The sequence below is a fragment of the Aegilops tauschii genome, chromosome 6, assembly GCF_002575655.3.
Source record: "Aegilops tauschii subsp. strangulata cultivar AL8/78 chromosome 6, Aet v6.0, whole genome shotgun sequence".
NCBI lineage: Eukaryota > Viridiplantae > Streptophyta > Magnoliopsida > Poales > Poaceae > Aegilops > Aegilops tauschii.
This window is the reverse complement of record NC_053040.3, coordinates 342,493,803-342,506,441: the sequence shown is the minus strand read 5'-3', so window position 1 is coordinate 342,506,441 and position 12,639 is coordinate 342,493,803. Positions and strand designations below refer to the sequence as shown.

Here is a 12,639-nt window from a genome sequence, read left to right as displayed (position 1 = left end):
TAATACAAACAAAATTAGAATTACGATAGTACCAAATAACTGAATGGAATTTGAAATGTCAATTATCTTAATGTGGTCCTCATACTGCTTCTGGAAAAAACTTATTTTTTGGATGGTTAGTGAGAACAAGCAACTCACGAATGCATGCCTCCATATGCGTGAGCTCAACAATCCTTTCATAGCTTCCACGCAATCTCAAAAGTTCTTGTCTTATTTCCACTGGGTTCCTTTTCGGGAGCCCTTCTTTGGAGAAACACTTACCCAAGTCCATCAGGTGGCTGTCACTATTGATTAATTCATCAAAAGGGACACCTCGACCCCCCCCCCTTTCACATCTTCATTTTTGCGTCACCTTTCAAAGGCAAAGGCAAAATTAGACATCACAGGAGTAAAATGGTGGGGAGGGGTCACCAGACATGACCGGAGAAATGACTAAGATATGATGTGAAACACAACATGCGGGGAGTGGTTTAATAGTATGAGCAAGGCAAGATAAAAGGCGAAAAAATGAGCAGGAAGACAAAGGGAAGGAGTGGAGATGACGGGAAAGGAAAGGGCGAGACATGGGTAGCAGTAAGGGAAAGGACAGGATGTCCAAAGCATGAATGGCAAAAGCGGAAAGAAAGTTTTTTCTTTTGCCGTAGCAATGAGAAGATCTCTTCATCCGCGCCAACAACGAGAAGATCTCGGACTGAGATCCAGTGCCTTGGCACACACAAGGCACACGTGAATAGTGCAATGCCTTGAGGGCATCTCCTGGCCGTTGGATCTACAAGCGACGGTCCGATGAACATCAAGAGTCACCGCTACAGTACATCGCTACAGGACAAACACACTGTAGCGCGGGGTACTGTTCACTGAAATCTGGAACCTTGATTTCCGATCTAACGGCTTAAAGCTCAAGGCATTGCACTGTTCACGTGTGCCTTGTGTGTGCCAAGGCACCGGATCTCAGTCCGAATATCTCCTCGTCCACGCCTGCAACAAAAAGAGCTACATGCAACTCCGTTGCCCCGGTTACATGACGTGGTGGGCCCTATAGGAACTTTTCGTCCGCACATGCAACGAAGAGTAACTCTTCGGCCCCGTCGGCCCGAAGAGCACTCTTCGCCCAGGCGGCCATGGAAAGAGCTCTTCGGCCATGCGGCAACGAAGAGGTGATCTTCATTCAACACGACAACGACAGGGTCGTAAAAATGGAATTTTCGAAAACTAGAATATACTTTCGAGGTTTCCATTTTTTTTTTAAAAGAATTCCGTCAGTGTCATACTGTCATCTCTTCGTCAGCAATTTTCTAGTTTAACCATAGAGGCCACTTTTCTTTTTGTCATTCATGCTCCGATGCACGTATTAATTTGCTGAAAATGACACTGAGTGATAGTACAGTTTATACATATTTTTTGTGAGGATGGTTGATTTCTGTACCACTGAAGATTTTATTTCAAGACACGGGAAAAGTACTGAAAAACTACCCTAGACTGGTGGTAATAAAAGACTAAAAAGGGAGGTTCGGGGTTGTCGACCAAAGAAAAGAAAAAGGCCGCTCTAGCTTTGGTGACTTCCACTACGAGTGTTGCAATCACTAACAAATGAATTGTTAACCGTAAGAAGTAGTGGTATAATAATCTTACAGGGATCAGAATCATTCATAAGATATTAAGAATTGTGGTTAAGCCGATGACTGATGTTGATAGTAAAAAGTCGACGTTAATGTTAGTACATGGGTTGAAAAATTCTACCCTTTGTCGGAGGGAATGGAATCGGTCTCTGTTTTAGAGAGTGCAGGGAGGGAACCGGTCTCTGTCCAAAGGAAAAATGGAACGAGTAGGAGGCAGCGCAAGTGGTGAACAAAACATTGTGGTCAAAACACTCGAGCCTTCGCCTGATCAATTATGTCACGCACACATACATGATTTTCCTGTACATGCATCGAAACGAAAACGAGAAGATGGAAACGAGATATTTTCCTGGAACCGACACCCTGCCGACTAACGAAAGAATTGTTTGTTTCTACAGTACAAAACTAATTTACTCCGCGATTTGGTCATGACGGGCTCGCGACGGCGCAGTTGCCGTACGCCATGCTCCGGCCGACGTCCGCCGGCGCGGCGGGGTCGACGCCGAGCTCCCGGGCGCGGTTCACGTACTCCTTCTTCACGTTCCCCTTCTGCAGCTGCAGCAGGCGTATCACGCTGCGCCGCGCGTCGTACCGGAACGGGTGCCCCGTCGCGGTGAACCCGTCGATGAGGTGCAGGTACGCCTCCAGGTCGTGCCGGCTCGCCGGGCCCACGTCGGGGCGCAGGCACGGCGAGTTCTTGCTGTCGATGCGCAGCTCCGCGCCCACGTGCTGGTACTGCTCCTTGCTCAGCGGCAGCCGCGGCGCCACCCCGGGCACCTTGGTCACCATGTCGCCGGCGTTGACGATCCGGAGGACGTTGACCTTGCCGCTCTGCTTGAGCTTATCCACGAACGCGGCGTTGCCCACCTTCGGGCCGCCGAAGGAGACCACGGCGACCGGCGGCGCGTCGGGGACGGTGGTGGCGATCTCGTCGGCCACCAGGAGCGCCAGCGCGCCGCCGAGGCTGTGCCCGACGATCGTGATGCTCAGCTCCTCGCCCTTGTACTTCTCCATGAGGCGTCTCACCTCGTCCATGACGTCCTCCGAGAGGCTCTTCACCTTTTCCCCGGCCGTCTTGTAGAGGCTCCGGAATCCGCGCGCCACCTTGGGATCTTCAGGTCCGGCTTGCTTGCCCTCGCCGGCCTCGCCGTCGAGGGGCACGAGCGAGGCGCGCAGGTTCTCGGCCCACTCGAGGCAGGTGGCCGTCCCGCGCAGCACGATGGCGATGTCCCGGCGGCCCATGCGGGCGACCTCCCGCTCGGACTCGCACACGGCGACGTAGCCGATCCAGTTGGACTGCTGCGTGAGCCACTCGGGGGTGTTGGGGCGCTTGGCCCACGGCGGCATGGAGAGCGCGGAGGTGGCGAAGAGGCTGCGCGTGGGGCGGTAGGAGCGGTCCGGGAGCATGAGGCCACGGTGCCTCGCCGCCGCGGTGGGCAGCGAGTGGAAGGCCTGGTAGGCCGCCTGCACGAAGTCGCCGTAGCGGAGGAGCTCGCGGCGGAGGTCGGAGTCGAGCGGGTCGAGGAGTCCGGCCCACCCGCCCTCCCCGTGGAGGGCGCGCCACCGGGGGCCGATGGTGCTCCTCGGGGACGCGCGCGGGGAGTCGGCCGAGAGGAGCTGCTGCATGTGCATGAGGCTGCGCGGCGACATGTGCTCGTCCGCGGCCATGCGCGCCCGCATCCCCGGCATGGGCACGAAGAAGGAGAGGTTGAGCGCGTTGAGCAGGCCGTGCCGGATGTTGAGCGGCTCCTGCTCGCTCTCCTGCTCCTGCTTGCTGCTGGGCGGCCCCGCCTGGCTCGGCGTCCTCGGCGGCTTCCCGAGCACGCGGTCAAGGTTGGCGATGTGCGTCCTCACGCCATCCGCGGGCGGCGAGGCCCCGGACCCGGCCGCGCGCAGCGCCTGCGAGCTCGGGTTGAGCGGCGACTGCTCGCGCCGCGGCGCCGTGCGCTGCGTAGAGGCGTGGTGTGGCGCGTGGTGCACGGGCGCGTGCACCGCCGCGGTGGCGGTTCCGGTGACGGCCGCGGCAATTGACATCGGCTCCTCCGTCAACAATAGGTTATAATTATGTAGCAGGATCACCTACTCGATCGCAAGCCTCCGATTCCGAGCTACTGGTAATGAAGCGAGATGACAGACACACCACGTCTGGGCAGGGCTATATAGCGGGAGAGGGAAGAGTCCAGACTCGAGAGCCCCGCGGGTCAATTATTAATTGATGAGCGGGGGGCGCAGCGCAGTGGTTGGTCATAAGTTGCCATGCGCTTTGACGTCGCGATGCCATGGCCACCCGAGCACGCGACAAGGTCGCGGGTGCGGTTGCGGTGCGCTGGCCCGCGCACAGAGAGAGACTCGGCTAGAGCCAGCCCACCGCGTGCCGAGCCGAGCCCCGGCGTATGCGCGCGGGATAGTCTATTCTACGCCTCTCTGCATCTGCATGCGTGGCCAGCTCGCCGGCCGCCGCGCCGAGATGCCGTGTCGATGTACGTGCTAGTACTAGTCTAATGGCGAGTAGGCGTGCGTAGTTAACCACGCGGTGCCCGGCGGGGTTGGATTTCCGTGGCTTGACCGAGACGAAGCAGCACCATGTCGACGTCGTTGCCCGGTTCTTTTAGTATTTGTCGAGCTTCCTCTCCCTCGCATGTGGTTTCCGGTCTTGGTCCAGCGGCTTCCGCTTCACACTGACACCGGTCGTGATGACCTCCTCCTCCTCCCGGTTTGGATGCGTGCACTGTTGACCGCGGATGTTGTTAACTAGTCCGCGACAATGCTTTGGTACGTAGTACGGGATTAAAGTAGTTTTGTTAATTCGTTAGTCAAACCTACCGTGTATACATCTCTACATATTTTTTGAGGAAACCACGACGTCCATGTCGCGTCGGCGTGTGGTGATCCGATCTCCTCCCTGCTCCGACGAGTGCCGAGGGTGGGAGTTTTTTCTTCTTTTTTTGAAATGGAACACCGGTATTCCATTAAGACACGGCGTAATCTTCAGTTACAGCATGGTTACATCAACAGGATAACCAGCGAACCATAAATGTCGATCACCATAAACTAATTCTGCACCCAAAGCTGCCAGCACATGCGCTGGCTTGTTGTGCTCCCTGGAGATATGAATGATGTCGGCATGGATAAACTGAGTTTGTAGTTTAAGCTTGATCTCCCTGAACACACATCCCAACATGCCAAAGTCCTGAACATCCGAATCAAGGGCTTGCTTAAGTGAGAGGCAACCAGTTTTGAATTGTGCGGGCGGGAGTTTTTGGTTCCACGCCCTAACACCAGAGGCTTCTTTGATTTGACTATTCATAACTTCTTATACGACTATTCTTTTTATTTTCGAGATGACCTTCTTATACTATTCTTTGAGTGTGTAATACTATTATGCTGTTTGCAGAACGTAAACACCACACATATAGTCGTAGTATGCTATTTACAAAGACGCCACACCTATAGTCGTGTCGTTTGTCTATGATCTTAAATGCGTACACCGAACGAAAGTTCTATCAAGGAGCTGTCACTAAGATATTATGTTTGACATGATACGAAAGTCCGAATTATGAGCTGACCGTGTACCAAGACAAAAAGTGTTTTTAGGAAAAAGTCCATTGGTACTTTATTCCAAGATGGATATAGTCACATCATAAGTACATTTAAAGATAATAGTTACATCATAAGTACATGCGGTAATGAGGGAAAAGTAGCATGCAATTTCAGAAATTATCCTACACTCACGCAATATCTATCTAGAAGATGCATAGCAACGAGAGGGGGAGAGTGTGTCCACGTACCCTCGTAGACCGAAAGCGGAAGCGTTTGACAACGCGGTTGATGTGGTCGAACTTCTTCTCGTTCCGACCGATCAAGCACTGAACGTACGGCACCTCTGAGTTCTGATGAATATTAGATCATCTGTTGACTAGCCTGGCCTCGGTTTATATAACACACCGGAGGCCTAGGGTTTTAGGAGAGTCCTTAGCTTGAGCGTCAAGTCTTGTGGAGTCTTCCTTGTATGCGGCATGGGCTGCCCAAAGTGGCCCATAGTGAACCGCCATTGGGGTCCTCGGCCCGACCCACAGGTTGGGAGACGATGTGGTGAGTACCCCCCTAGTTCAGGACACCGTCAGTAGCCTACTGAACCGGTCTTCAAGTTTGGGACGTTCCTCGATTCTTCCGAACTGTTTTTCATCTTCGGTCGTCGGTCTTAAAAACTGGTTCAACAAATCTTGATGAGTCCCAGATGATACCTATTATTGTCCGAAGACGCGTTTGCGCATAGTTCGGTCAAGCCGAACACTGAGCACTTTGAATTTTCTGCATTGAATAGGCAATGCAGTAGCCCCCGAGACACTGGTCGGGTGGTAACACCAGATCAGGAGATCGATGTGCCCCTTTAATATTATTAAATGATAAGCCTGAAGCCCAGTAGCCCCCGAGCCTTAATGTGGGCACGGGTGGCCGAATTAAGGATCGATATCCAGAATAAAATCACAAATTATGTGTAATGATTCTACGTATGCAAGTACTCTACATCATTAATGCTTGGATCCACATTGTACAAAATTTTGATGACAGACCGTCGGCTTCAACCCCCTCGGCCAATAGCCGGGGAGTATTTGTCCTACTTTATAAAGCCTTTATAAGGGCAAAGATTTACGACAAATAAGGCAATCCGACCATATGGTTTTATAAACAAAGGTACATGGAGAGATATGTTATATTACTTTTTAACGTAAGAAACGTCTTCCGAAGAAAAGAGTCCCGCTATCGGTTCTTTTCTTTGGGTTGTCATGTTGATCATGATCATAAAACCTCACCTCCGACCAATGTGGGAGAAAAATATCGAGGATTTAGTGTGGGGAAGTTCCCGAACTCGATGGTCTTAATGAACCAAAATTTTCACTTCCGTTATTGCCGACCAATTATATTCTCAAGATAGCTAGCCTTCGGCTTCACCCAGTCTGAGGTACTAATCCGGATGACCCGGTAGTAACAATCACAGAGGTGCTCCCTTTACCCCCTAGCCGAACAATCGGGAACGTAGGGTTAAACACAGGAGCCAGGCACCCAGCTTGGCCAAAATCTTAAGTCAAATTTGATGCATATTTATGGCTTTATAATGATAATCACGGAAGGCAGCGCTTGTATACTGAATACAAATACTGATGATATATGTTTCTTTTGACTCCGTTGCGACCAGTTGAAAGTGGCCCATCGTCGGCTTCTACCCCTTTGTAGATACTACACAGGGTGTTTCCCTAGTAACAAGACCACCCTTAGCCGACATCTCGGTGCCCGGAGGCGGTTGTGTTAGCGGAAATGAGGCAATCAGATATGCGGGCTTTATAACTTTCACTTAGTCATAGGAGCTTAAAGTTGGGAGGCCAGTTACTAGCCGTCGGTGTCAAAACCGGCATATCTCGGGTAGGGGGTCCCGAACTGTGCATCTGAGGATCGAAGGTAACAGGAGACAGGGACCCGATGTTTACCCAGGTTCAGGCCCTCTTGATGGAGGTAATACCCTACTCCCTACTTGATTATCTTGGATGAATATGGGGTTTACAAGAGTTGATCTACCTCGAGATCGTAATGGCTAAACCCTAGATGTCTAGCCTGTATGATTATGATTGTTCTCTACGGACTAAAACTCTCCGGTTTATATAGACACCGGAGGGACCTAGGGTTGTACAGAGTCGGTTTACGGAGAAAGGAATCTTCATATCCGAACGCCAAGCTTGCCTTCCACGCAAAGGAGAGTCCCATCCGGACACGGGAAGAAGTCTTCTGTCTTGTATCATCATGGCCCATTAGTCCGGCCCATGTCACATAGCCCGGACGCCCGAGGACCCCTTAATCCAGGACTCCCTCAGTAGCCCCCGAACCAGGCTTCAATGACAATGTGTCCGGCGCGCAGATTGTCTTCGGCATTGCAAGGTGGGTTCCTCCTCCGAATACTTCAAAGCATCTGACCCGAAGAATTATACTCGGCTTTTCATTTAGTGTCATACCCTTCGCCTTCTGCGCCTTTGTCGCTTCTGCTTCCACGTGTCCAGCGAATACAAAAGGTTAGACTATTTTTTTGCACATAACACCCTGGCCATAAAAAAGGCGTCTATTTGAAGAGATTGGATCTTAGATGTGAAGGAAATATGCCCTAGAGGCAATAATAAAGTTGTTATTTATATTTCTTTATATCATGATAAATATTTATTATTCATGCTAGAATTGTATTAACCGGAAACTTAGTACATGTGTGAATATATAGACAAGCAGAGTGTCACTGGTATGCCTCTACTTGACTAGCTCGTTAATCAAAGATGGTTAAGTTTCCTAGCCATGGACAAAGAGTTGTCATTTGATAAACGGGATCACATCATTAGAGAATGATGTGATTGACTTGACCCATCCGTTAGCTTAGCACGATGATCGTTTAGTTTGTTGCTATTGATTTCTTTATAACTTATACATGTTCCTATGTCTATGAGATCATGCAACTCCAGAATACCGCAGAACACTTAGTGTGCTATCAAACGTCACAACGTAACTGGGTGACTATAAAGATGCTCTACAGGTGTCTCCGATGGTGTTTGTTGAATTTGCATAGATCGAGATTAGGATTTGTCACTCCGAGTATCGGAGAGGTATCTCTGGGCCCTCTCGGTAATGCACGTCACTATAAGCCTTGCAAGCATTGTGACTAATGAGTTAGTTACGGGATGATGCATTACGGAACGAGTAAAGATACTTGCCGGTAACGAGATTGAACTAGGTATGATAATACCGACGATCGAATCTCGGGCAAGTAACATACCGATGACAAAGGGAACAACGTATGTTGTTGTGCGGTTTCACCGATAAAGATCTTCGTAGAATATGTAGGAACCAATATGAGCATCCAGGTTCCGCTATTGGTTATTGACCGGAGATGAGTCTCGGTCATGTCTACATAGTTCTCGAACCCGCAGGGTCCGCACGCTTAACGTTCGGTGATGATCGATATTATGAGTTTATGTGTTTTGATGAACCGAAGGTTGCTCGGAGTCCCGGATGTGATCACGGACATGACGAGGGGTCTCGAAATGGTCGAGACATAAAGATTGATATATTGGACTACTATGTTTGGACTTCGAAATGGTTCCGGGTGAGTTCGGGCATATATCGGAGTACCGGGGGATTACCGGAACCCCTCGGGGGCTATATGGGCCTTAGTGGAAATAGAGGGCAGCAAGGGGGCTGTGGGGAGCGCCCCCAGGCCCAAACCGAATTGGTTTAGGGCTTGGGGGGCGGGCCCCTCTTTCCTTCTCCCCTCCTCCTCTTTCCTTCCCCTCCTAGTTGGGCTAGGAAAGGGGGAACCTACTCCTAGTAGGAGTAGGATTCCCCCCTTGGGGCGCACCCTATAAGGCCGCCGGCCTCCTCCCCTTGCTCCTTTATATACGGGGGCAGGGGGGCACCCTAGAAGACCCAAGTTGATCATTGATCTCTTAGCCGTGTGCGGTGCCCCCCTCCACCATAATCCAGCTCGGTCATATTGTTGCAGTGCTTAGGCGAATCCCTGCGCCGGTAGCTTCATCATCACCATCATCACGCCGTCGTGCTGACGAAGCTCTCCCTCGACACTCAGCTGGATCGAGAGTTCGTGGGATGTCACCGAGCCGAACGTGTGCAGATCGCGGAGGTGCCATACTTTCGGTACTGGGATCGGTTGGATCGTGAAGACGCATGACTACATCAACCGCGTTGTCATAACGCTTCCGCTTACGGTCTACGAGGGTACGTGGACGACACTCTCCCCTCTCGTTGCTATGCATCACCATGATAGATCTTGCGTGTGCGTAGGAATTTTTTTGAAATTACTGTGTTCCCCAACAGTGGCATCCGAGTCAGGTCTATGCGTAGATGTTATATGCACGAGTAGAACACAAATAGTTGTGGGCAATAATAGTCATACTGCTTACCAGCATGTCATACTTTGACTTGGCGGTATTGTTGGATGAAGCGGCTCAGACCGACATTACGCGTACGCTTACGCGAGACTGGTTCTACCGACGTGCTTCGCACACAGGTGGCTCGTGGGTGTCTGTTTCTCCAACTTTAGTTGAATCGAGTGTGACTATGCCCGGTCCTAGTTGAAGGTTAAAACAGCTAACTTGACGAAAAATCGTTGTGGTTTTGATGCGTAGGTAAGATTGGTTCTTGCTAAGCCCGTAGCAGCCATGTAAAACTTGCAACAACAAAGTAGAGGACGTCTAACTTGTTTTTGCAGGGCATGTTGTGATGTGATATGGTCAAGACGTGATGAGATATAAATTGTTGTATGAGATGATCATGTTTTATTAAAGTTATCGGCAACTGGCAGGAGCCTTATGGTTATTTCTTTATTGCATAAGATGCAAGCGCCATGTAATTGCTTTACTTTATCGCTATGCGATAGCAATAGTTGCAAAAGCAATAGTTGGCGAGACAACCATGTGACGACACATTGATATATATCAAGATGATGGAGATCATGGTGTCATGCCGGTGATGATGGAGATCATGACGATGCTTTGGAGATGGAGATCAAAGGCACAAGATGATGATGGTCATATCATGTCACATTTTTTGATTGCATGTGATGTTTATCTTTTATGCATCTTATTTTGCTTAGTACGATGGTAGCATTATGAGATGATCCCTTACTAAAATTTCAAGGTATAAGTGTTCTCCCTGAGTATGCACCGTTGCGACAGTTCTTCGTGCTGAGACACCACGTGATGATCGGGTGTGATAAGCTCTACGTTCACATACAACGGGTGCAAGCCAGTTTTGCACACGCAGAATTCTCGGGTTAAACTTGACGAGCCTAGCATATGCAGATATGGCCTCGGCACACTGAGACCGAAAGGTCGAGCGTGAATCATATAGTAGATATGATCAACATAGTGATGTTCACCATTGAAAACTACTCCAGCTCACGTGATGATCGGACATGGTTTAGTTGATATGGATCACGTGATCACTTAGATGATTAGAGGGATGTCTATCCAAGTGGGAGTTCTTAAGTAATATGATTAATTGAACTTTAATTTATCATGAACTTAGTCCTGGTAGTATTTGCATAACTATGTTGTAGATCAATAGCTCGCGATGTAGCTCCCCGTTTATTTTTGATATGTTCCTAGAGAAAAACTATGTTGAAAGATGATAGTAGCAATGATGCGGACTAGGTCTGTGATCTGAGGATTATACTCATTGTTGCACAGAAGAATTATGTCCTTGATGCACCACTAGGTGACAGACCTATTGCAGGAGCAGATGCACACGTTATGAACGTTTGACAAAGCTCGGCATGATGACTACTTAATAGTTTAGTGCACCATGCTTTACGGCTTAGAACCGGGACTTCAAAATGTTTTGAATGCCACAGAGCATAAGATGTTCTAAGAGTTGAAATTGGTATTTCATACTCATGCCCGTGTCGAGAGGTATGAGACCTCTGACAGTACTTTGCCGACAAGATGGAGGACAATAGCTCAACCAGTGAGCATGTGCTCAGATTGTCTGGGTACTACAATTGCTTGAATCAAGTGGGAGTTAATCTTCCAGATAAGATAGTAATTGACAAAGTTCTCTAGTCACTATCACCAAGTTAATAGAATTTAGTGATGAACTATAATATGCAAGGGATGACGAAAACGATTCCCGAGCTCTTTGTGATGCTGAAATCAACGAAGGTAGAAATCAAGAAAAGCATCAAATGTTGATGGTTGACAAGACCACTAGTTTCAAGTAAAAGGGCAAGGGAAAGAAAGGAAACTTCAAGAAGAATGGAAAGCAAGTTGCCACTCCCATGAAAAAGCCCAAACCTAGACCCAAGCCTGGAACTAAGTGTTTCTACTGCAAAGGAAATGGTCACTGGAAGTGGAACTGCCCTAGATACTTGGCGGATAAGAAGGATGGCAAGGTGAACAAAAGTATATTTGATATACATGTTATTAATGTGTACTTTACTAGTGTTCATAGAAACCCCTCAGTATTTGATACTGGTTTAGTCACTAAGAGTAGTAACTAAAAACAGGAGTTGCAGAATGAACACAGACTAGTTATGGGCAAAGTGACGATGAGTGTTGGAAATGATTCCGAAGTTGATAAGATCACCATCGCACACTCCCTCTACCTTCGAGATTAGTGTTGGACCAAAATAAATGTTATTTGGTATTTGCGTTGAGCATGAATATGATTGGATCATGTTTATTGCAATACCGTTATTCATTTAAGTCAAAGAATAATTGTTATTCTGTTTACATGAATAAAAACCTTCTATGGTCATACACTTAATATAAATGGTTTATTGAATATCGATCGTAGTAATACACATATTCATAATATTGATGCCAAAAGATGCAAAGTTGATAATGATAGTGCAACATATTTGTGGCACTGCCATTTAGGTCATATTGGTATAAAGCGCATGAAGAAACTCCATGCTGATGGACTTTTGGAATCACTTGATTATGAATCAGTTGATGCTTGTGAACCATGCCTCATGGGCAAGATGACTAAGACTCCGTTCTCCGGTACAATGGAGCGAGCAACTGACTTATTGGAAATAATACATGATGATGTATGCGATCTGATGAGTGTTGAGGCTCGCGGCGAGTATCGTTATTTTCTGACCTTCACAGATGATTTGAGAAGATATAGGTATATCTACTTGATTAAACATAAGTCTGAAACATTTGAAAAGTTCAAAGAATTTCAGAGTGAAGTGAAAAATCATCGTAACAAGAAAATAAAGTTTCTACGATCTGATCGCGGAGACAAATATTTGAGTTACGAGTTTGGTTTTCAATTGGAACAATGTGAAATAGTTTCGCAACTCACGCCACCTGGAACACCACAACGTAATGGTGTGTCCGAACGTCATACTTTATTAGATATGGTACGACCTATGATGTCTCTTACCGATTCATCACTATCGTTTTTGGGGTTATGCATTAGAGACAGCTGCATTCACGTTAAATAGGGCACCATCTAAATCTGT

The 12,639-nt window shown here is 48.3% G+C and overlaps 1 protein-coding gene across 1 annotated transcript; it reads right to left on the bottom strand.

Annotated features, from left to right (window-relative positions):
• Nucleotides 1–1,856: 1,856 nt before the first annotated feature.
• LOC109741864 (phospholipase A1-Ibeta2, chloroplastic) lies at nt 1,857–3,844 on the bottom strand. Its single transcript, XM_020300950.4, has one exon. The coding sequence runs from the start codon at nt 3,651–3,653 to the stop codon at nt 2,046–2,048; it is 1,608 nt and encodes a 535-aa protein (XP_020156539.1). The 5' UTR covers nt 3,654–3,844; the 3' UTR covers nt 1,857–2,045.
• Nucleotides 3,845–12,639: the final 8,795 nt, after the last annotated feature.